Source organism: Ixodes scapularis, unplaced genomic scaffold (assembly GCF_016920785.2).
Source record: "Ixodes scapularis isolate PalLabHiFi unplaced genomic scaffold, ASM1692078v2 PGA_scaffold10__122_contigs__length_95168666, whole genome shotgun sequence".
In the NCBI taxonomy this organism is placed as follows: Eukaryota; Metazoa; Arthropoda; class Arachnida; order Ixodida; family Ixodidae; genus Ixodes; species Ixodes scapularis.
The window spans coordinates 81,186,448-81,210,373 of record NW_024609836.1 but is presented as its reverse complement, the minus strand read 5'-3'; the positions used below and the strand labels follow the sequence as shown (position 1 = coordinate 81,210,373).

At 45.2% G+C, this 23,926-nt stretch overlaps 1 protein-coding gene across 1 annotated transcript in view; it reads right to left on the bottom strand.

Moving 5' to 3' along the window:
- Window positions 1–23,926, bottom strand: part of LOC8038279 — a 141,335-nt gene that overhangs the window by 1,789 nt on the left and 115,620 nt on the right. Inside the window, exons 14-23 of the mRNA XM_042288607.1 lie at window positions 23,142–23,390; window positions 20,936–21,199; window positions 19,449–19,718; window positions 15,781–16,023; window positions 7,111–7,425; window positions 5,895–6,096; window positions 5,170–5,312; window positions 4,502–4,712; window positions 2,494–2,642; window positions 701–912 (exon numbers count right to left, since the gene is read on the bottom strand). Coding sequence (XP_042144541.1) covers window positions 701–912; window positions 2,494–2,642; window positions 4,502–4,712; window positions 5,170–5,312; window positions 5,895–6,096; window positions 7,111–7,425; window positions 15,781–16,023; window positions 19,449–19,718; window positions 20,936–21,199; window positions 23,142–23,390 — 2,258 coding nt within the window. The remainder of the gene's footprint in view (window positions 1–700; window positions 913–2,493; window positions 2,643–4,501; window positions 4,713–5,169; window positions 5,313–5,894; window positions 6,097–7,110; window positions 7,426–15,780; window positions 16,024–19,448; window positions 19,719–20,935; window positions 21,200–23,141; window positions 23,391–23,926) is intronic.

Below are 23,926 nucleotides of genomic sequence, written 5' to 3'. Positions count from 1 at the left end.
TCATACTGCGAGCACAACCGGTAGCAGGATATACATATCTCAAGTCAACGGAGTTCGCGAGAACGTGAGAACACGTACGTAAACGCCAGAAAACACAGGGACAAGAAAGTAGACAGACAAGGACGCTGACAAAGGCTGACAAGGGCGTAGACAGACAAGAGGCGAATCGGCGAGGACGCTGGTTTGTCTCTTTAACTCCGGACACATTTTAAATTTCCTTTCTTGGGAAGAAACTTTTCCTAAGTTCAGAAGCACGTTCTCCGAACGAACCGCCGATGAACTCTCATCGCAGCACCCAGAGAAACTGATGCCACAAAATCAACCCCGAGGGTTTTCCTGGACTCGATTTAGCGCAATAATCACTGCCCCCTGGAAAATGTGTCCTACAGCGATGATACTACGAGCCATGTCTGAATACCTTCCGTTGTGTTACTGCCTACAACTTGCACCTTTAAACTTTGCAATCCCAGTCATAAGTTACTTCACTTGAGTAGAACACTGTCTGATTCGTGTCTCTTTCTCGAATAACAGTTCTTACACATTGGTTTTACAAAAGCTGTCTTCAGACACGTTCAAAACATGAATCAAACATGTTTGAGGCATATCCGCACATAATTCTGTCGTGATGCCTGCAGCGACACCGTGTCTTTCGTAGGATGCACGAGACGTGTGACCGCGGCTATGCCCCGGAAGGCCTCACCTTGTACGTCGGGTTGTCGTAGGCTGACTCCGACGGGTTCCTGGTGATCGGGGCCTTGGCGGTGGACTGCCTTCTGAGCAGCAGGACCAGAACCACGGCGAAGGCGAGGCCGGCGACGGCAGCCACAATAGCTACCACGATGAGGGCGATGTAGTATGCCTCGGCAGTGCTGCCGTCCTGGTGCACGCTGTGCAGGGCGACTGCTTTGCTGTCTGCAGTGTTCCGGAGAAGAAAACAAAATCCTATTAGTGGCAAAGCTTTACGGCATTGATGAAATATATTATGGGAATCAAGGTCTGATATTTTAGGTGCGTCGTGAATAGTCTTTTGCAAGCCAAGTTCTGCAGCTTAAGTTTAATTTTTCCAGGGCATACTCGTTGCCTTCCACCATGTGGCTGCGCGTGTGCTGAAATGTTATCGAAGATGGAAAGCTCGCGGTGAAGGCAGAGCTTCCGCTGCAGATTTCATGTTGTAACAGACCATAGACCGTTCCGAAAAAGAGCTTCTGGCGGGCGCCATATTAAGAGCGCGTGCGTACATTGCTTCTTCACCCAAGCCACAACACACCCGAGCTAAGCTGTGGATTGCTAAACACTGAAAATGGTTCTAGTCCTAGGTGAGATGAGAACGACAGGGCATCTATTTCCAAAGCCGGCCTCCAGAAGACGCAGGTTGCCTTCTGTACTGCTTGGACTACGCGTGCACTCTTGAGGCTCACGAGACGCTGAAGCTTTATGGAAGGTACGAAACTCGCGCTGTAAGCGAGACAACTGAGGCACTTTTCTGTTCTTCCAATGTTGTCAGTGAATATAGACGATTGCAAGTGGGGCGACAGGCTGCCGCCATGTCTTCGCCAGTGCAGACGAGTCTGTGCAAATGCAAGCTTGCCAAAGCTACGCTCAAGCGCACGCTTCACGGGAACCAGTCGCGCCGCCATGAACCCTGTTTAGAGATTTCCCTTTTAGAACTCAAGCAGGAAAAGACCGTGCTTCTGCTTTATGTTAACAGAGAGTTCCCATGGTCGCATGTGCACTTGCTCGCCTGTTTTCTTTATCTTGAAAGTGATTCCTTTTGTCTTTTTTTGCCACTCGATCTAGATTCTAGGAGATATATACTTTGCCTAGCGACTGGCACAGCTATCGTGCCGTCCGTGGTGGCTGAATGGGTATTCTCATACGCTCACCTCGCTACCTCACCTAAACGCGGTCTGTGTTTCTGCCGCGAGCGTCACGAGGCCTCAAGCGGACAACTAATCTAGGAATTTCCGGCGACAGCGTTTCACCGCTCCGCCGCCCTGGCCCAGATCTAGAACACACAGCTCTGTTCCATTTCCTGCAAGGAATGGGTTCATCCACCCGGCCCAACGCAGCGCCAGACTAAGGATTAACGAGCCCTGGTCTCAATAATCATCTAACCTAACCTGGGCCGGTTCATCTAAAAGCATCACTCCCTTTCCCCTAAACCCCACTTCCCTACCCCTTCAGCCCTGATGCCTTTGGGAAAGAGGGTTGGTCGCATCGGCTGTGCAAAGCAGACATATTTGCAAGCAATCAATCATATATGTTCATCCTTCTAGAATTCAACTGAAGGCTCGTTCACACTGTTGCGACCGAGTAAGACTGAGAGAGACCAGACCGGTTTGTAAGCCTTTTGCGACTTCTTAGGACCGGATGTGATGCAGCGGAGCCGGTCCTAAGAGATCGCAAGACGTTTAAAAACCGGTCTGGTCTCACTCGGTCTTACTCGGTCGCAAGAGTGTGAACGAGCCTTGACGTTCAAGAAAGCACCCGCACCTTCTATTTCATTCGACTCCGTCGTAGTGGTAGTGGTGGTTGACGTCGTCGTGGTCGTGGGTGGAGGGCCAGGCTTGGTGTGGAACTCGAGGATGTTAGAAGAAGCTGTCTTGCCGTTGGTCAGATAGGCGTCCACCCAGGCTTTGTACCTAAAGCAGTGGGAAAATAACATATCATTTCCGTGTCTTGTGAGGGAGGAGGCCACTTTAGTGACCACTTCAAGGAAATTCTCGATATTAACAGATATTCCTTTCATTTGCCCTAAGTTTGGCGTGCTGCTAGTGTAGCTTGCATGTTGGCCTTCATCAGTAGTTCAGGTGATAAAAGGTGTATGCGGTACACTCTCAGAAAAAAAGGTGTATTATTACACCCCTTGTCCCATATAATACACCCCAAAACTTCAATTAGACGTACAGCGCCCCATAATCGAACAGGCGGCCCCAAACTTTACGAGGGGCTTGATAGCCGTGTGGTACAACTCATTAAGATAGCTGATGTACGTATTATTGACTACAAAAAAAATTATCGGAGTTTTCTTGGCCGTACTGCAAAAGCTCTGTATTTTCTTTCTTTTGCCTTTGATACGTATTTTAGCAATTTAATAAGTTATATCGCACCGTTATCAAGCTCCTGGTAAAATTTGGTGCCATCTGTTCGACTATAGGGCGCTCTACGTCGAAATGAAGTTTTGGGGTGTATTATGTGGGACAAAAGGGTGTAAGGTGATACCCTTTTTTTTTAGAGTGTAGACACTCGCTTCCCGACTTCCATGGTGGTCTTTATTTGTTTGAGTTTGCTTCTGAATGATATTTACATCATGATGTTTAATCATGATGTTTAAAGCTTGGGACTTGGAAGGAAACTCGAACATATGTTAGAAGAACAGAAAAAAGATGACTGACGAGCGTCTTCATCGAGACGCTTGTCTGTCACCGTTGTCTCTTCTAATATATGTTCAAGTTTCCTTCCCAGTTTTAGGGTTTAAACATCATGATTAATACGCATCAGCTTGCCTGTACGCTGACGATTTTTTGACATATACATCTTTTTTCATAAAAAAGATACTTGCAATGCCATGATGTAAGTATACTTTCAAACTAAGCGCGCCCCATTTCAGGGCAACCTTGCAATGCCGTGATGTGCTTCGACTTCTGGGAATATTTATTTTAACTGCTCTGTGCTTTCTTGCATACTTAAGGCCTGGCTTTTACTGAAGATCTCTTGAAGAAAACCCCTTTAAAAGTGCCCCGAGGAGGTTTCTGAGGTTGCTTAAAGATGGCCATAACTCGCTCTGCGGCATGTAATTTTTCGCGGAGAGGGAACATCACACTCCAATAATCGTCTCAGAAATAACAAACTACGTTTAGTTTTTGTTTTTTTGTTCTTTTTTTTCCGTGATTGATGTTATTGGTTGTCAGCTCTCGAGCACTCGAGCGCTTGCTTGCAGGGCTGAGTCGCACTCCGGGCTGTATGGGCATCGAGCCCCACGCATTCGAAACATCACTCAGCGGTTCCACCGTTCGAGGCACGAGGATCCTTCGTTTGCTATTGACTGAGAGTGCTCCTGGTTGCCCCAGATGCTCCCCTCCCATCGCCGGAGATTAAATCGTTGCGTTGGTCTCTTTGATGGTTTTTCTTAATGGGAAAATTGGCCTCGTATCGTCATGATTTAGGGATTTATAGGATGCTTCGAGTCAGCAGAGTGAGTTATCGCCATATTTAGGCAATCTCAAAATCCTCCTCAGGGCACCTTTATACTAAACCTTTTGACGCATTTGCTTTCCCATGGGATCTCATTTTTGACTACCTAACACATGTAGCACCGCTACTGCTAATCAGAACGACGATTGAAAAATTAAGTAGGTTTATTTTAACCCAATCACCATGGCTATCAAGAAACGGTGAAGTAAGAAAGCCCAAATGTAAAGGGAACCGCTTTAAAAGCTTCTTCATCCTAGTTCACTGCGGTGCCAAATTTGGGTCGCGTTAGAGAAAACAAATAATGAACCTTTGTCCGGGTTTGAGGTCCTCAAGCTGCACTTTGGGTTCCTTGAGTACCACGAAGTTTTGCATATGTTCCGCTGCGGCGTCGCTCTTGTACATCACGTTGAAGACGTGCACATACTTGCTGATGGGTTCTGGAATGCCCTCAAGAACCAGGACCGCCGAATAGGACTCCGTCCTCTTCACGTTGAGGAGCATGTCGAAGTGATATTCGTCTGCAAGAACAAAACAACATCGTTCCGGTCGTTAAGCTCTGGTGGACTGTCATCAATATCATTTTTAAAAGATTACCTCGAAACTGTTCTAGTGGTGTGAATAAAATTACCACAAAAACTGTGAAGCAGTAATTAACGCTTTTTCTTTTTAACTTGTTGAGAACAAGTAATAAGGTTGTAACAAGGTCAACATAACTTTAAGCTAGGGAATCATCTGGCTATATACAAAGGTACTGGCTCATTACCTTAAGCGCCTTGTATAAGCTGCCTCACACACTCGTGCTCCGTCGTTAACTACTAAGCAAAGCGGTTTTGGAATGTTTATTTTTTTCTCGTAAAGGTGTTAGCATTTGCTGTAAAATATTTTAATCGCAACTGACATCGGAATACACTACCTTAAAAAAAAAAAGAGGAATCGAATTGATCATTTCAGTGACACAAGCAGAGCATGACACACCTCTTGGCATTGGAGCGGTCTTCATTTCAACATGTTGGGCTGACTCAATGCGTGTCGAGAGCCCTTCAGGCACCGAGAACTGCATGTCTATGAGGTACGACGAACTTGGCTCCAGGTCCTGAATGAGGAACGAGGTGCGGTCTCTGGAAAGATGCAAAACCCTTTGTCAACACCCGCCGTTAAATACAAGACCACACTATAACACGTCATAATGGTCGCGTGATGCCGTTATGAATCGTCTTCTGCCAGGAAAAAAACCGGTTCCCAGTTTTTTCTTTACATTCCCTCTTGCACTCTGGTTGTTCCACAGTAGCAGGTTTGCGAAAAACCCCCGCAGAAAGAAGGAGGGTCTCCCTCTTTTGGAGTGAAAGGAAGGAACCGAAGGAAAGTTTCCTTCTCTCTGACTGCTCGTCAGCCTTTGAAGGCTGATGATCAGACTCGAGATTCTGTAAGGCAGAAGATCCTCCTCACCGTGGGGAAAAGGAAACAAGGCAACGGTAGACAGGGTAGAAGGGGGGAGAGGAGAAAGCGGGGGAAAAGTGAAAAGCCAGAACTGGTCGTCGGCCTTTAAGGCAGTGTCATGATAATCAGGTGACCAGAGTTTAAAAAGAAGGCACACAAGAACTCCGCGAAGAAAAATTTAAACCAGATCTTATTCATTACCATATGCAAAAAGCTTCAACAAAACCACTTCTGGCTACGCCGATCGAAGGCAAGGTTTTTACCTGTGGATCATTGGTGTCGTCTTCCACGGGATGTTTTCCTGTCCGGCCAGTTTGTAGCGTATTTGAAGACCGTCCACGTATTTCTTCTCCCGTGCATCCAGGGGCCTCCAGGAGACCTTCGCAGTGTGCGGGTCCACACTGTTCACCGCCATCATCATGTCCAGGAGCAGAAGTGGTGGCACAGTTGTCGTCGTGGTTGGTTCTGAAAAAAGGTAGAACAGTTCAAACACCAGTATAGGATTGTTATTTCTTAATTAGGCTAGAGCTGTTAAAACTACACATTAAAATGTAGTTAATAAAGGACATTTATTCCACGCAGAAAAAAGTTGCACACACTGTAAATTAAACCTCTTCAGAAAAGTTTTTTGTGCATACACATATTTAGTAGAACCGATAAGCCTAAAAGACTAGTGCGAATCTTGGTGCATTACAGAGGACAATATGAGCTGAAACAACCCTCTATGCTTCTTTGTCTTACCGGCCAGTTTTTAAAGACGCATTGGTCTGGAAATGCGGCAAACCTTAGGTCTCAATCCTTTAACTCTAACAATTTCAGGCGTAATAGAGCTTGAGACAACAGTAAGCATAGCAAGAGTCGAGATCAAGTGTTTCAGCTCATATTGTCTGAGTTGTATTAACCATACATACCTTATAAATAAGCTAAATTTATTAGTGAAACATTTGGGTTATCATTTTTATTAGAGGGTTTCTTTTCGGGTTCTACTACCGGCTTCGGTCGATTCAAGTATTAATTAGACGGCCAGGTTTATGTTATGAATGAGTTTATCAATTGAGTCCTGAAGTATTTTTTCACACTTAAGTGAAGCATAAATCATTTCTACTCGAACACACATAATAAGATAAAAATTTCGGAGGATAGTATTCCGAGTCATCCTAGATTCTTAAAAAAAAAAAAATAAATAAATAAACGTCACAACGAGCGAACAAGAAAACGTCCCTTGAAAAGAAAAACAGCTGTAAAACTTGCGAAGAATTTTTCTTTTCTTCTAAAAGAAGCTTCCACACGAAAAATTGTTCGTGAGTGGGAATCGCTGTGACTGCTTATTATCTTATTGAGAACGTACTTCACAAATCCTCATTTCCTTCGAACCTTTTTTTTTTGTCAACTATTTTAATAAAAATATTTTGGAGGGTATATGATTAGTGTTATAGAAAGAGAAAAGAAGGCTGAACGACGTACTTCGCTGACCCTCACCTGGCGGCATCGTCAGTTTGAAGACCTGGCTCTCGGGGCCGGACTGCAGGGCGTCGATGATGATCTGAATCTGGAAGAAGTACGTCGTGTCCGGCTGCAGCCCGGAGAGGTAGTACTCGATGTTGGCGGTGTCGAAGAGCCGCTTCGGCCTCGCAAACTTCTGGGTGCTCCAGGACTCGCGCGGCTGCATCGGGTCCGTGGTGTAGTGGAGCTCGGCGTGGCCCACAAGGCCGATCAACACGCTGGCCAGAGTGAAGCGCACGCGAATCGTCGTCGTATTCACGGCTACCACACTGACGTTTTGTAGCTCTTTGCCTGAAAGAAATCAAGAACACTCGATCAGTGTCAATGTCAAAATAAAACGCTCGCATTATTAACGGAATAATCTAGACTAGCTTTGGTCCTTCGATACGTCGTGCTATACTCGCGGACAAACTTTCTGTGGCTATGCAGTCAAAGGTATGGGGGTGTTGGATGGACGCCGATCACAGCATTGCACAAACACTCCTCCTCTCGTCGAAAACGCCGCAAAAATTTGTCCACGGGTGCAGAGTACTCATGGAATAACAGTTCCCGAATGCGGCGCTCTCGGAGGCACTGAAGGTTCCACATTGTAACGAAACGTACTAATGTGGTACCCGAGACACCACAAAGTGCCCGAATATATCCCAGCATGCCACAGAACAAGAGGTGGCACTGGATGTGACCCAACGTGACAGAAGGTGATAACAAAATACCCAGGAGAAACCAGAAAAAAAAATTTTTGATTTTACTTGCAAAACTAGCAAAAGGGGCATTTGGCACGTCCCAGCGGAGGACTGCGGATTAATTTGGACCCCCTGGGGTCTTTTGAGGAGCAACCAAAAGATCGATTACACGGTGCCTCTTCCGCAATAAGACTAAGTCAGATTGCTAGCACCTTGACCGGGATTTGAACCCGCAACCTGGAGATCCGTAGGCCCCAGGGGGACGCCAGAAGGTGTCCTTGAGAACTTCCGTAGCACGAGTCAATCACCGCGGTCGGTCGCTAGTTTCAGAAAGCCCTGTAGGGTTACCTGACTGGGTGTGGCTACAGACAATGTAGGGGCACACGCCAGGGTCGTTGGGGGTGACCAGCACGGGTCGGGGACACTGCGGGTTCGGCTTTTGGAAGCGGTCCGGGATCGGGGGGCAGCCGCCCGTACACTGGGCCTCGGCCTCGCCCCCCGTCCGAAGTAGCTTGCATGTGCACTGGCGCCTCTGCGGGCCCTTGACCACCTCCCACTGCTCGTGGAGCTTGTAGCGCTTCCCTTGGAACACGCAGTGCACTGCCGCCGGGAGAGGGTCAAGAGGCAACAACGGAGGACGCGTTTAGGTCGTGCACCTTTAGGCTGACAGGTGGAGGGCGCAGGTGGTGGAAGACGTGCTGTCCTTAGCGGCCGCATCCACTTGGGACAGGGCTGCGATTGGCGGCTGCCTACCTCGGTTCTTTCCGGCCATGAACACGCATGTTTTATCAGGACTTGTATATTGTATCTCGATCCTTTTCTTACATGGGCTTGAGTGTTTTATTAAGTTTATACTATGATACCACTAAGCAAGCGAGCGATCGTACCCATGAATAAGATATGCTCTCAGTCGCTCAGTCCTATACGGTTTTGCATACTGCTTTAGCACGCTCGCTGTGTGCCAACGTTGTGGCAGTGAAGTTGAGTTGGTTTTGTTTGTGGGCACTTTATTTCAGCTTTATAGCCGGCCATACTTCGAAATATTGGTTGATTGTATTCAAAGCTACCCGCAGTCGGTCTATTTATGGGTTTACGTTTGGCCCTTCTTCGGAATTTATGTGTATCTTGTATGGAACTCAAACGTACTCCATCACTGGTATATTTGCTGTAGACAGCAAGTGACGCAGTATTGTAGAGTGAAACTTTTTTTTTCTATAGCGCCAGTGCCAATAGCAATGAGGAAGCGTCAGAATGGCTCTTAACATTGCTTGCTTCAAGTGTGTGTTTGCGGTGCATCACTGCGCCAGGGCCTTTGTTAGGCAAATTAATGACGATGTGCTTTGTACTAATTTTTAAAAAAATCTGGAAGTTTTTCTTCTTGCTCAAGGAATGATGGTAACATTTTATTTGTACTTTCTTGTACGAAGCTCAAATCTCAATTGAACTAAAAATACATGAAGCAAAACTATGCAGTGTACCTGGTTAGAAAACATTATAATCGAAACCCTGACACACTGAAAAAATAAAATAACATTGTTTTTTTTTAATTTTCTCCCTGTCTCCCCCCCAGGGCTTAAATTATAATAAAAATATTTTTTTGTTTGCAAGGCAATTATTTTATGCCCATATTAAATAGCCGAATAACGAGATGACATCTTAAGATTCAACTATGGTTCATAGGCGCTTTAAAAATAAAAAATAAAAGAAGCGCCACTCCGCTAAAGGAAACTGGTATAAGTGCAATTCAGTCAAAAGCTATGTCGTTTAGCACGAAACCTAAGTGAATCATCGAAAACTTGGCAATGAAGCCGGTTCATCTGCAAAGTTTTTCATGTCCTTTACGGGCTCTCAAAAAAAGCTTTATCGATGCTTTCAAAGATCCTAAATCGAACATTCATGACAATTTCATACAAAATCCGCAATTCTAATAGAAAAGTGTATCCCGCTTTTTGAACTACCAGAAAAAAATTGAACTTTGACAATAAACATAATGCTATCGCTTAGAACATGCTTTATGAAATAGTTGCCAGATTTTTGATCGGAATTAGGCTCGAGTCGAGTGACTTATCCGGCGTAAAAGACTCGCGCGACCAGAAAACAACCACATTATTTTGTGTTGTTCAATTGAGATTGAGCGTAGGCGCCCCGCTATCTTTCACGGCAAAAAATGCTGGCTTTTCCACCTATTCAACATTATGTTTTCAATCTTCCACCACCTGCTATCGGTTTAGTAAAACGGTTTAGTTTAAAAGTGAGCGGTCAACCAAATACTCTAAAACACAGAATAGTTGGTTGATCCGCTTTTTTAAGGTGATCCGCTCACGCGGTATCTTTAGTCAGGTTAGAAAACACTATGTCATGGTTTAAACGCGACCCTAAAATACTCTATCGCGCGCGTTTAATGGTATCTGTTTAAGCGTCACCTTCAATTCGTGCAGTTCGGTTGGACAATGCACCGCCCATCGATTTCCTACCAAATGGATTAAAGTTTTGTTTAACATTCACTCCAGACGTACACACTGAGGTGCTGAGAATTTGTAGGTACCCCTTTTGACCGGGACATTTTTGAGAGGAACCTTTTTGTTCATCATTTTGTCAGGAACCTTTTTGTCTGGGACCATTTTGAACGAGACCACTTTGTGCGGGACCTTTTTGTCTAGGGCAATTTTAGCAGGGACAATTTTGACCAAGGCCATGTTAGCCAGGCCCGTTGTGACCAGGGACAGCTTGACGGACACCTTTTTGACCAGGACCCCTTTGTCCAGGACCGCTTTGTGCAGGGTCATTTTGTATACAGGACCATTTTGTACAAAACCGTTTTAACAGGAACCATTTTGAAAGGAACCATTACCACAGGGACTCTTTTGACAGGGGCAATTCGGCAGGGACCATTTTGTCAGAGACCTTTTTGACAGGGATCCTTTTGGTAGGGACCATTTTGAAAGGGACACTTTCTGTGGAACTATTTCAACAGGGATCATTTTACCAGGGACCCTTTTTAGATTAACCATTTTGACAGGAACCTTTTGGCAGGGACCATTTTGAACGGGATCACTTTCTGTGGGATTATTTTAAATAAAACCATTTTGACCGGACCCTGATTTCAAAGGGGCAGGTTTTGATACTTGCGTGACAAAGTATGACAAAGCATTTTACGTTATCAATGAATTCATTCGACTTGCAAAGCTTGGAGACGGAGCTCTCTTGTATATGCAGCTTTACTAAAAATGATTTTGTATGTGCTCCGCTAGTAAAATGAACGATATAAATATATTTTTCTTTTCACTTCGGGTTTAGAAAGATAGCGGACGAAATTTTGGCTTCGATCAAGTGTACGCTCGCACAGTGTAAAGCGTTCTTAAAGCCAACTCGCTTGTACTTGTCTCAAGGTTTAACCCACTCACCCTCCAACTGTGAACATAAAAAAAAAACAATATATCTTATAAAAAATGTGAATGTATTTTTTCTCTAATAAAACAATTCAAGAATGCTTTAGATACATCACATGAAGAAAACTCCGAAGTTAGCATACGAGTTAACTTTGGAATAAGTATGACCAGTGGCAAAAATAAAATCCCAAAATCAGTAAAACGTGCACTTAGCTATAGTCCGTGAAAGGTTAAAAGCTCAGGGGAAACTCCTGTCACCTCTTTCCCCTTTAGCAGGGCGAACTCTGGAGAAGAGGTCGGGTCCTCTCCAGCGTTCACTCTGTTAAAGGGGAAAAGGGTGGAAAGAGCTTCCCCTCAACTTTTAACCAGTCACTAAATATGGTTTGTTCATAAAAGCACTCAAAAGGAGTTGTTGTAAAGCTATTTTGATCATCCGACATCAAAGTCCACCAGGCAGCGACGCGTGCAATTGCGCAAATTTTCCTAACTCAGAATATTTTTTTCCTTCGAGCTTATTTTTTCTGGGTAAAACTAATTCTTCATAAAGATATCACAAATGAAAAAAACATTATGTGAAATAAAACAATGAAACACCCACGCATGATTGATCTTATTTGAAATCACCCAAGTATCTTTTCTAGTTTTCTTTTGCCTCGGAAAAGTGCCACAGTTTACCGTTTTGCGCCCTTCCCTTCTGCTTCCCTTTCCCTTATTTGCCGCTCCTTCTCCACATGTTGAGTCGCCTAGCGAAGATGCGAAGAGCGTTTCGAGCAACACCGTCAAGATAAGAGGTTTTAGCGTCGTATGTATTTCCGGCGTCGGGGCTCGTTTTGAATTCCCCTTCTCACTGACCGAAGCCCAGTCCTAGCCGAACGTTCACGCGGCAGTCGTGTTCAATGCGGAGCGCATGTTCGTCTGCTTCTTTTGCGGGGGATTGTTGTGACGCCAGAAGGATGCCGAGCTGATTGGCTCGGCATCCTTCTGGCGACAAAAATACAGTAGTTAGTTTAAGCATAACTACAATAAAAAGTATAGGCAAGTAAAAAAGTAGAACTATTGGTACAAACACCTTAAAGTCTAGTGCCTTCCAATCGGCAAATGAAGTGATCTGCTAATTTGACCCGACTCAACTCCTTCAAAACTGAATGTCACGGCCGTCGCACATTGACACACAAAAAAAGAAAAGAAGTAAGGGCGCAGGCCAGCTGGTGTACGTTTACCCTTATGTTAAAGCACCTGGGACTGGGTGTGAAACAACCTTAAAACAACCAAAAGTTGAAGAGACAGGGAAAGAAGTCGGTCACACGATGTCTCAGAGTTAGCTCCGTCGACATCGCCTGACTTTCTTCTTTCCCTGACTCTTCTGCTTTTGGTTGTTTCACGATTTCCTCACACAGTCTCAGGTGTTTTGACAAAATAGTATATGGGTCCTCCTTTCGTTGCACTTATAGCCAGGAGAAGAACATACTAAGCGAATCCCCTGCCTTGCAGTGCACTCTAAAAAAAGGGTATCACCTTACACCTTTTTGTCCCACACTCTCAAGAAACAAGGTTGTAAATGGGTGTATTGTTACACCCTTTGTCCCATATAATACACCCCAAAACTTCATTTCGACGTACTGAGCGCTATAGTCGAACAGACGGCCCCAAAGTTTACGAGGGGCTTGATAACGGTGTGATATAACTTTTTAAATAGCTAAAGTACGTATCAAAGACCACATAAAAAAAATACCGAGTTTTTACAGTAGGGCTAAGGAAACCCCGATTATTTTTTTTTTGTAGTACGTAAAGCATACATTAGCTATTTTAATAAGTTGTACCACACGGCTATCAAGCCCCTCGTAAGATTTTGGGCCGTCTGTTCGACTGTAGGGTGCTGTACATCGAATTGAAGTTTTGGGGTGCATTATATGGGACAAAGGGTGTAACGATACACCCTTTTACACCCTTTTTTCTTGAGAGTGCATATTATGCACCCCAAAACTTTAGTTCGACGTACAACGCCCTATAGTCGAACAGACGGCCCCAAAATCTACGGGGGGCTTGATAACAGTGCGATATAACTTATTACATAGCTAAACTACGTATCAAAGACCACAGAAATAAAACACTGAGGTTTTGCAGTAAAACAAAAAAAAAAGATTTTTTTTTTTTCGATAACACGTGAAATAGCTATATTAGTAAGTTGTACCACACGGCTATCAAGCCTCTCGTGAAAGTTCGTACGGTCAGATCGACGTCAGTGAGCTGCATATTGAACTAAGGTTTTGGGTGTCTTATATGGGAGAAAGGGTGTAAGAATACACCTTTTTTTTTAGAGTGTAGATTCCAAGTTGCCCATCGGCCTTCAACCTATTTTCTGAAGGTTATACACACCTAAAATACGCGCATGCCGCAATTTACTTGTTGCTTACTTTTCTACATCTCAGTAAGCAACAAATATTCAGAACTTGTAGCTCCAAGTCATGCATGGTCAATTAATTTGTGCTGAATGTCGTAGTGAGTGAAAAAGTATACGAACCTCTAAAATGTGACTAAAATAAATTCCAATATTAGTTTTTCATTACTAAAAGCGTTACCCGTTTATTATGATTCAAAACAAATCTCGTGAAGGCTCGATGCAGCCCAAAAATACATCTTCTTTACTCTTTTAGCGTTCAAACCTAAGCAACAGACACTTTTTTTCTCTTCTTTTCTTTTTTTTTTCGCAAGCAACTTACAATATTGAATGCCACACAATCACCAGAAGGATTACGGCTGCACGTGGAAAAATCAAAAACTATTAAAAAAACGTGATTAAAAAAATCCCGAATAAAGAAAAAAATAAAAGCTTTACCGGCAGAGATTGAGCTCACTCTATCACATAATAAAATATTTATAAGAAACATAAAAGCGAGTGAGGACACCTAAGCCGTGTCAACGAAATAATGACAACGTCGCAACTGACAGGCCCGTTTCGTCATGCTAGAAGTTGAAAAGACACTTAGCCCAACTTTTTTAAGCGCACAAGTCAAATCATAAATAGTCCCCGAAACATAATTTAGACTCAATAGTTAGGCCGCGATCGAGATCCATCTTGAGTATCGCGAGGTGCTTCTATTTCTTCAGTCTACATCGGCCCGACGTGACGAAATATAATTATGTCGCTTCTCACTGAAAAAGAGCCTCACGACTTATTTTATTTATAGTGCTAAACATTTTCTCTTGAAAAAAAAAAAAAAGTGATTTTGCGACAAATGTTTGCAATCCAAACACTGATGTCGTTTTTTCTGTTATTTTTTTTTTTTTTTAGTGAGTTTAGTGTTTTTAGAAGCGACTGCGAAACATACCACTATTTCGGGTCGACGTAAAAAAATTTCAGAGTAGCTTCTGGCTCGAAATATGACTCGCAACGTACATAATAAGTAATCTTTTCCTCTTTTATTTTTTTTTTTGGGGGGGGGGGGGGGGGGGGGCAGTGAATGTTGTGGCGTGTATTCATGCATTCATTCATGTGTACATGCATTCACGCATGTATGCATGCATGCATGGTGTGGCGTGTGCATATAGACACTTAACATTTAACAATAACAAAATTCGGGGAGGGTTTTGTGTTCCTTTAAGCCGTGGCCACACCGCTCAGACATCGTACAAAAGACAGTTTGCATAAGACACTGTCTGCGGCGTGTCTCTTCCTTGGACGACGGTCCCATTGGTCGTACAAAAACTGTCTGCAGACAAGTTCGAAGTGTGCATACGTAGTACGAAGCAACCGTGCTTCGAAAGTGCTTGGGGCGTGTGCGCAGATTATTTCTGCATCGTGCCTGCACCGAACACCGCGTCTTTTGAATGATGTATAAACAGTATGACTGCGACTTTAAGGTAAGTGGGATATGCTTTCGAAGTAGAGCACCAGGACAGCCTGCCTTTTGCGTGCAGCTTCAACCGCGAAACCAAAATCTCACATTCGTCCATTGCCAAGTTATGCAGAGAGCAAGTCGTCTGCTTCTGGCGCAGGAGTGGCGGTGACGTCAGAACAACGCCGACCTCTGATTGGCTTTGAGTGAATGCCATAAGGTCTACCCACTATTTGTTTTTCAATCAGCAAATAAGAGCTTGGCGTTCTGACGTCATCGCATCCCCTGTGTAAGAAGAAGACGATCTTGCACTCCGCATAACCAGATCGCCTTGTATACACGTTTGCAAGTCCGGCTTCAGGGCGCTGCCATCTTGCTTGACTGGGGTGCACTTGGCCGAGTCATAATCCGATTACGAAGCCTTGCTAAGGCGTCGTAATCAGATTATGGCCGCGCCCAAGAGCCCACCCCACTGAGGAAGATGGCGGATCCTTGAGACTGGACTTGCAAACGTGTATACACCCGCACGCTGTTGACTACCAATCCCGCCTTTGCCCGCACCAGGTCTGGGCACCGCGCATGCGCGTAAACCAGATTCCCCTTGAGGTGAAGCAACTGCGCAGGCGCTGTGTAGACAGCAGCGCTACACAGGCATGGACACCAAAGAGAAGGAGAGAGAGATAAACAGAGAGAAAAAAAAAAGAGAGAGAGAGGGGTAAACATCCTCGCGCAACTCACCGGGCTTCTCTGGTTCGCGGCACATCCAGTGGGTGCAGCACTCGTCTCCGGGCAGGTGCCCCCTGTACGCCTGGGAAGGGTGGCAGGGCAGGGTGGGCGGAGGGGAGCTGTTCAGCGGGGGACACCGGTTCTCGCAGGAGACGTTGCCGTTCACACAGACGCAACGCTTGCCGCAGTCGAGCATGTCCTGCGGAATCTGCTGGAAGTTGCGGAACTTGAGTCCGTTGAACAGACACGAGCCGTCTGAAACGAGAACGAAAATAAAAAGGGACGTGAGCACGAACATCTAATTTAAGAGTGAACATTTTGGCGGACTTCCGCCCTGGTTGGGTAAACATTAAACTGATAAAAGGAACTCTAACCAGGTTTTATTAAAACGAAGGTCCCGACATTTCGGGGCCAACTCGGCCCCTTGATTACGGATGACTGATTGCTGAGCTCTGGCAGACCGCTTGCCCAAGCATTTTATTAAAATCTCCGTTTTAATATAACGTAGTTATAGTTCTTTTTATCAGTTAAACACATCATTTAAAATAAATTAGTATTTTTTTCTTCGCACAGCATTTAACCTTAGAATAGAAACTCTACGTACATAAAAGTATTTTGCTAAAAAAGAACGCTCAAATAACTCAATTTATTCCTCGGAAATAAATCTTTGAACACTCATAGTGGTCGCATTGGACCTACCCTTACAAAAATATGTATGGGCACTCCTCGGACGTTCTATAGAGCAGCGTCCATAGGCAGAACATAAGGCATCTATAGGCAGACCACGACTGCTGTTGCCTTCGGGAAGTCGTCCCATGGCTGCCCTATAGAATATTGGCCAACGGACGCTCTATGGACGTCCTATCCTATTGACGATGTAAGGTCATTCTATAGTAAGACACCATACAAAGTCCTTACGAACTCCATAGGGCGTCTACACAGGATCTATACAGTGTCTATAGGGTGCCTGCAAAGAACCCATATGAGGTCTATAGGGAGTCCCTATGGGGTTCACAGGGAAGCCATACAGGGTCTACACATGGTCCTCATGGGGTCTGCAAAGAAGCTATACAGGGTCTGCACCGAATCGCTATGGGGGCCGTAGAGAGGCCACTTAGTCTGGGGGTATATCTACGGGGGCCGTAGAGACCCGCATGCACCTGCCTCCCACTGAGAAAGTAAAGGAATTATTCCGGTACATACTGAACACTTCCATCTCCAGATTGAAGGTCCAACCTCCTGAGGTTGGACAGGCCTTCAGACATTCATGTAACATATTGATGCCCGGCGCTGAATTAACAACTCTAACTCGGACACCTCCCTACACTTAAAGAAAACACCTACCCGGCATCCCTTTATTAATCTACCAATATATAGCTCACACCATAGAGATACAAGAGGATGTCCATAGACTCACCAGGACCATAGCATGGAAATAGGAAGGAATGAAAAACTTTTTGTTTTGCGAAGATCCCTATTCGCGTCTCCAGCTCGGCGCTCGCCCTCCCGCGGCGGAAACGGGAAGCGCTCTAGTGAGGGTCCCCCGATTCTCCTGCTCAGCGGGCACGGCGGAACTGCTCGTGATCATGGCTCGCGAAACGTCGTTTCGGAATGCAAACAACACTCTTCATTGTCCCAACGTAGTGCTGCAGCCGGTATGGGATTGTACCTTACTGGAGAGTTTTAGTATTGCGCATAGAAGCAAACGCAAGCGGTGTACGTTTGGGTTAGAGTTGCGTGCCCCACGTTGTGCGTGCGCTTCATCGCCATGCGCCATCCAAGACCGCAATTTCGGGCTCCGCGCACGCGCAGTGTAGAACACGCAAAGCTAAGACAAACACACAGGGCTTGAGTCCGCTCGTATACGCAATATTAAAACTCACTACTGTTTCACCGGCTTCCAACGCCAACGGAACGTGCTGCAATGAGCAGACGTGCAAGCGGGTAGGCGTTCCTTCGAACTGGAGAGGTTGAGATCGGCAAAACGACGGCGAGCAAATACAAAAGTAAATAAATGTTATAAAAAAATTAATAATTAAAAAAACCTTTTTTTTTTTTTTTACTTTTGGGCATTTGGTTTGGAAGTATATTGGCGGCGACTCTGGACGTTTCGCCGATTGTCAAAAGTCTCGACTTTGATAGCACAATATACTTTATCCACAATTAATGTAATTTTGCATGAATTTCTCACATTAGCTAAAATGTTTTCATTGATTTTAGACTATCTTTTATTTTATTGGCAATTAAAATGCAGCAATTGGAACCAGTGATGATAAATAGCACAGTTTTCATTGTCATATTTCTTCGCGCGTTTAAAATTAGATCGTAAGCAACAAATTATATTAGAGCTTGAAGAATTACTTATTCAAATATGTGAATTTTTATATTAATATTATTAATACGAATCGCGGCAATGTATGCCTCCAATTAACGCCAAGATCACGAGAATACACTATTTAACCATAACAGTCTTTCCAGAAAGGTATAATTCTGTTTTCTTTTCAGCATATGAAAAACTCTGACATAGTTATCAAGATCGACAAACAGTCAAACACGGTATGTGATATGAAGTTCTACGTGTCACACGGTGCTATAAAAACACACACTTCAGCTGTCCGATTCGGATTCTTTCTTCGGGTTGTTGCAGTGAGAGCAGCGTTTATCAGTTTATGCGTTTCGTGGACATTTTGTAAAAATTAGAATTATTCTCTTATTCTTGTGCTGGGATAATTGTCATTATTTCCTATGTCGATTATGTGAGCGAGAAAAAGGCAGCGAGAACGCACAGCTATCAGCACTGATTTTTTCAACAACTACAAATATCAGCCTGGATCGAACAGTATGTCACAAAATAAAGTTTCCGCGAACAACTTTTCTAAGTAAATAATTACGATGTGAGACGCATCTTGAGTTATGAAAGAATTCGAAATTAAGACCTATATCGAGAAATTAAATTCAAAATAGAGTAAGTTTCGGTTTCGCTCCAGAATTAAAACGCGCATCCTTCCGTAAATAATACGCTAAACACCGTTCTTTTTTTTCAGGTTAAAGAGGTGGACTGCGCTCATAAAATATTAGCTTCCTCGTATTACCAGAAATGATTTGTCGCTCAGTGAAGCCAGCGCACTAGACAGGCTCAACTTCGGCACGCATCTCTGACCCTCACTAAACCCGCCATCTTGGAAAATGAGTGGCGCCACCTATAGTTAGTTGGAGTCGCGAATAGCGTTGCTGTGGCCGTTCTATGGCGAACCAGCGGTACATAAATGGTCCAAGAACTGTCTAAAGGAATCCATAGAATGGACAAAGGGGTAATAGAACGGCAAAAGTATGGACATAGGACGTCCATACCTATTTTTGTAAAGGTATGGAAGCATAAAGAAGCTACGACACTTTGCAAAACCTTGGCAGCCTATCCGACGCTTCCAGGAGACTTCTTTAAAAGTTCTCCCCGCCAGATCTAATTCTAACAGCGTCATAAATCTATCTCTCACGATCGGTAGACTAGGATACCAAACCAACCATCGAGGTTTATACCTAAGCCCATCGTTGTGTATCTTTATCTTTCGGAGTCGTTAGGCCATTGTGGTTTGCCTTAAGATGCAAGGTCGTTAACCAGGGGCATAGTAACATGGTAAGCAGTCCGATTATCCAGTGTGATGTAGCTAGGACGCTCTCACCTTTTTTGCACTTGGAGGGCGGGCAGCAGTTGGGCGGCGACGGCTGGAAGGCGGGGTCCACGTCCCACTCGAGGCACTCGCTGAAGTGGTGGTTGAAGTGGTGCGGACACTCGATGATGGCGCAGTTGACGCGGAGGTTGCTGCCGCAGTGGCACACTTCCAGGCAGCCGTTGTAGAACTCTTCGTTGACGGTGTAGAAGCGTCCGTTGTACTTGCACATGGCCGGACCCGGTGCCGGCGCCGGTGCCACCGCCGTGCTGGGAGGCGCAGCTGAAAGAAGATTCTTCACGTTATCTGCGCTGACCGTGCACTTCTGGGCGCAGTGGATTAACCTCCGGTTACATATAAAACATACAAATGTCGTCGCAAAATTTTATAAGTTCATTTATTGCGAAAGAAACCTCGAATTTATAAGCGAGTGACTTCCCAGCACGTCAAGACACATCGCCGTGAGGTGAGGTATTATGTTGGCGGAAAAGCGCCGCGGGGCATCCGCTCTGCGTCCGGCAGATAGCAACTTGACACCCTGTCACACGTTTTTGAATTCCGGCTTAATACAATTATCTTCATTCCAGGAATTGCTATCGAGTGTGTACATGCCACGCTTTAAGCCAGTCGCTATACAAACCGACACAGAGCGCCGAGAGCGTAGACGCCACACGCTTCACGTACAACCATAGCCTCCTCCACACAGGCAAAGCCTGGCAGATCGCCCCGAGAAGCGGCCGCCAAAATTGAAAGGTAGAGTGGCAGACAACGGACGAGAGGAGAGCCACGTGACGGGTGTCCCGCTGCGGCGAGACGCCCAAACACACCTCTCCCGAGCGATGGAATGTCCGCTCGTGCTCCTCGCGTTCCTCGCGCTACCGATTCCTTTCTTGTTGGGTTTGAAAACCATGTTTCGGGTCCTCGCCGCTGCAAAAGCTGTGCGCTGACGCCCAGGTTCCCCGAGAAATGCTCTCTGCTACCAGTTCCTCGCGCTCCAAATCTGCTACTAGGCACTCTATGGCTCCATCGTCAAACTGCTAGGCTTTGTGAGTATAGAGGAGGCTAAGGTACAACACAATTGCCCAGCAATTTGCTACGCATTTTTGGAGGCGTTTGGTATTAAATTCGCAAAATAAATGACGATAAGCGGTGGTTATATTATTTAACCGAGCACTATTACTATCGGTGTTGACTCAACAATCGCTTGCCAACAAAGTGCGAGTAACGACACAAGTAGAGCAGCCGCTAAAATGACGCTCATTCACACAATAGCCGCGATGATATTTCGGCCTTCTTCCGTTAGATAACCACTGTAGGAACCACGCACTCGCCTTGTTTTTTTTTTTGTTTTTTTTTATTGTTTGCGATTTTACGTATACGGCGATATGGTTGGCTGAGATCGAGCAGGCAGAAAATCGGCGCTGGAGGCGGAGCATTTAGTGTATAGTCTTAACCTTGCACCGACGATACATTAGGAAGAAAGAAAGAAAGCCACACACCACTCCTAGCTCCGTTGCACATGACGTAGGGGCAGAGGCAAGGATCGTCGGGGGTCACGACGAGCGGCTGCGGACAGTCCTTGTCGGGAGCGGGCACGATGACGGAGAGCGGCGGGCAGCCGCCGATGCACTCGGAGAGGGCGGACCCGTTGCTGAGCAGCACGCACGTGCACACGCGCCTCGTGCAGCCCTGACCCGTCTCCCAGGTGTCGCCCAGGCGGTGCGGCTTCCCGGCTTCGTCCAGGCACACGTCGTTCTGCGGATCTGCACAAGGGGCAACAGAAGTGAGCAAAGAAACATTAAAAAAAAAAAAAACGAAGCATTCCCGTAGAGTTACGCAATCGTCAACGTAATCAAACCGGAGACACGGAAACAAAAAGGACGTACACGACACCGTCTCTAAGACGGTGTTCTTCACGTAATTTTTTAGGGGCGAAGCTCCTTAGGGTCTAGCCTTGTCTGTCCGGCGTCCGTGCTCACATCGATCTTGCTGGTCCTCGTGCTCGTGCTCGTGAGCTCACGTGCTCACGTGCTCGTGTAGAGCAAAAAAGAAAAATCATGAAAAAAAAATGTTTGCGCAGTCGATAGGATTCAAACCTGTGCGGGGAGACCTCAATGGATTTCTAGTCCATCGCCTTAACCACGGTCAAATGCTCAAATGCGTATATAACAACGTTCCACACCACATATTCTCTTCCTGACATGGATGAAAACGAACGAAAGGCTCGGCATGCTGCGGCTCAGTGTCTACGCAGACAAGCACCGCCAGAGCTTCGCCCCAATCAGCATCATTCACCACGTGGAGACGCGGTCAATTTTGCTTCCGTGTCTCCGGTTTTATCATGTTGTCTAATATTCACCAGCTCAGTGCTGGTGAATATTAGACAAGTAAACGTGCCTCCAGTTTTAGGGACCGTGCTTGATCAACCCTAGCACAGTCAAAACCTGTGCACTAGAATTTTACGTTATTGTTGTGGGATCGAGCGCTATGTCAGCGTTTGATGGGCCTCGTATTCCAGCAAAGCGCCGAAGGTCCTAGTCTGAGGGACTTTCACGGAGGCAAGCGAGGCGTGTTCACGCGCTTTGGCTATTCTAGGTGATGTGTCGAGAATGAACCCGCTGAACATTGCAAGTAAAGTTGCGGTTACAGTGAGTTTACAGTGAGTGGATATCAATGAAAGACACCAGACGTGTTTTGACTGCTGCTAGATTATTTTTCCATAGGAGACATTTTTTGAAACGTGTTTATTACCATCATCGTGTTAAGCCTCTTTATCAACACCAATTGTATGCTGATGTTGCACACCTACGATGGGCTTTGAAGTGCCTGTGTTCTCTCAGCTTGAATGACTAGTGATCAGCGATATTACAGCAAGAGTTGTTTCCATTTAAAGCTGACCTCGCTGTCGAGATGAAGGACGTTCCAATTCAATATACGTCTGCGCAGTTGGTGATAAGAAAATTACATGACCATGAGTGTTATTTGAAAACAAAAAAGGAGACTAAAAAAACATTCGTGATTTATATACGATTCAGTTTACCGCTGTTGGTCCCCGATGCTCATTGATAGGCGAAGGGTGATATCAGCCTTCTTAAAAAAAAAAATCTTTGGAATTATTTACACTAGTGTCGACGAGTGAAGGCCGTAGGCACTCTCAAATAGTCTGAATGTAGATCGAGAGTCGACGAAGAGTGTTGTAATTAAATGAACGAATTATTTCAGGCGCACAAATGCACGCATCCCATTACGAGACCAACGGCAGTTTTTACCGGGAAATACAAGAGGAAATTATTCTTGCGGTTTCTATCTTTCGAAATGCTTGTAAGCGGCATACAGTTATTCATTCTAAAAGTATTCGATATACAGAGACAAGACTGTCGAGGCCAGAAGCAGAAAGAAGTAAGAAGCATAAAAACGAGCACGACTGCAAAGACATTCTTCCCACAAAAGGACAACGCAAGAACAAACTGAGTCGAATGCGAATTATGCACTTCCACATCGGAATACGTTCTCAAGCATGTTCTATAAACGCAGTATCAACAAGCAACAGTTTTATAAGAAAATCGAGTAGTTTCCTACAATTTGTAAATCGAAGTGAGCCTATTATTGTTTTAATCCAGGAGCTACAAAAGATTCTTTCAGCAAAGATGTACCGAGAAAAGATCAGGTTTCCTGTACCCCAAAACGTTGCGATAATAAACTCACCGCTGGGTTTTCGGGGTACCGGAGGCTTGCCGTTGCAGTACGGAATCATGCAGCAAGGGTCGTCCGGGGCTGGAGCCCATCGGCAGTCCTCGAACCCGATGGTGTCGATGTACACCTCACAGCGATCCTGGCACTCGATCAAGCCCTCGGCGTGGCACACACACTTGTGGTCGCACCCGTCGTAGAACACTTCACCGGCTTCGTACGTGCGGTTGTGGTGAAGACAGCCGTTGAAGGCAGCCTTCACAGCTGCAAGCATGCGATCAAAATCGGACTTTAATAGTCGAAGTGACGGCAGACTTGCGGCATTTATTTGCCTGTAACGCTATAGGTGCCTTCAGTTCCTTAAGTGTTTCTACGGAGCCGATTACGTGACCTCAAAATCCCTCTTGCGGGACATTTAGCCGCAGGAAGAGATACTCAGATTGATCAGCAAACCGACCCAAAAGTAACTAAATACCATTAATCGTTACTTCATAAAAGAGAAACGAAAATGTATTACACGTTTAATTCCTTAGAGTAACTGCGTAGGCGAACGCGTTACCTACACGTCTGAGGATATAGAGCACCTCTGATACCGTTCTATCGACATGTCGTTGCCGTGCATTTACCGAATATAACTTCTGAACTGGACTGATATGTATCCCTTTATTGGAACCACTACAAAAATTAAATCGGAATATTTTCGTTCGCCCTCAGGTCTCTCACTACCTTATGCCTCCTAACCGGATCAATTCTATGCGTTACTAGGGAGTTTAGTAGACTGTACATTGTCGTTATAACTA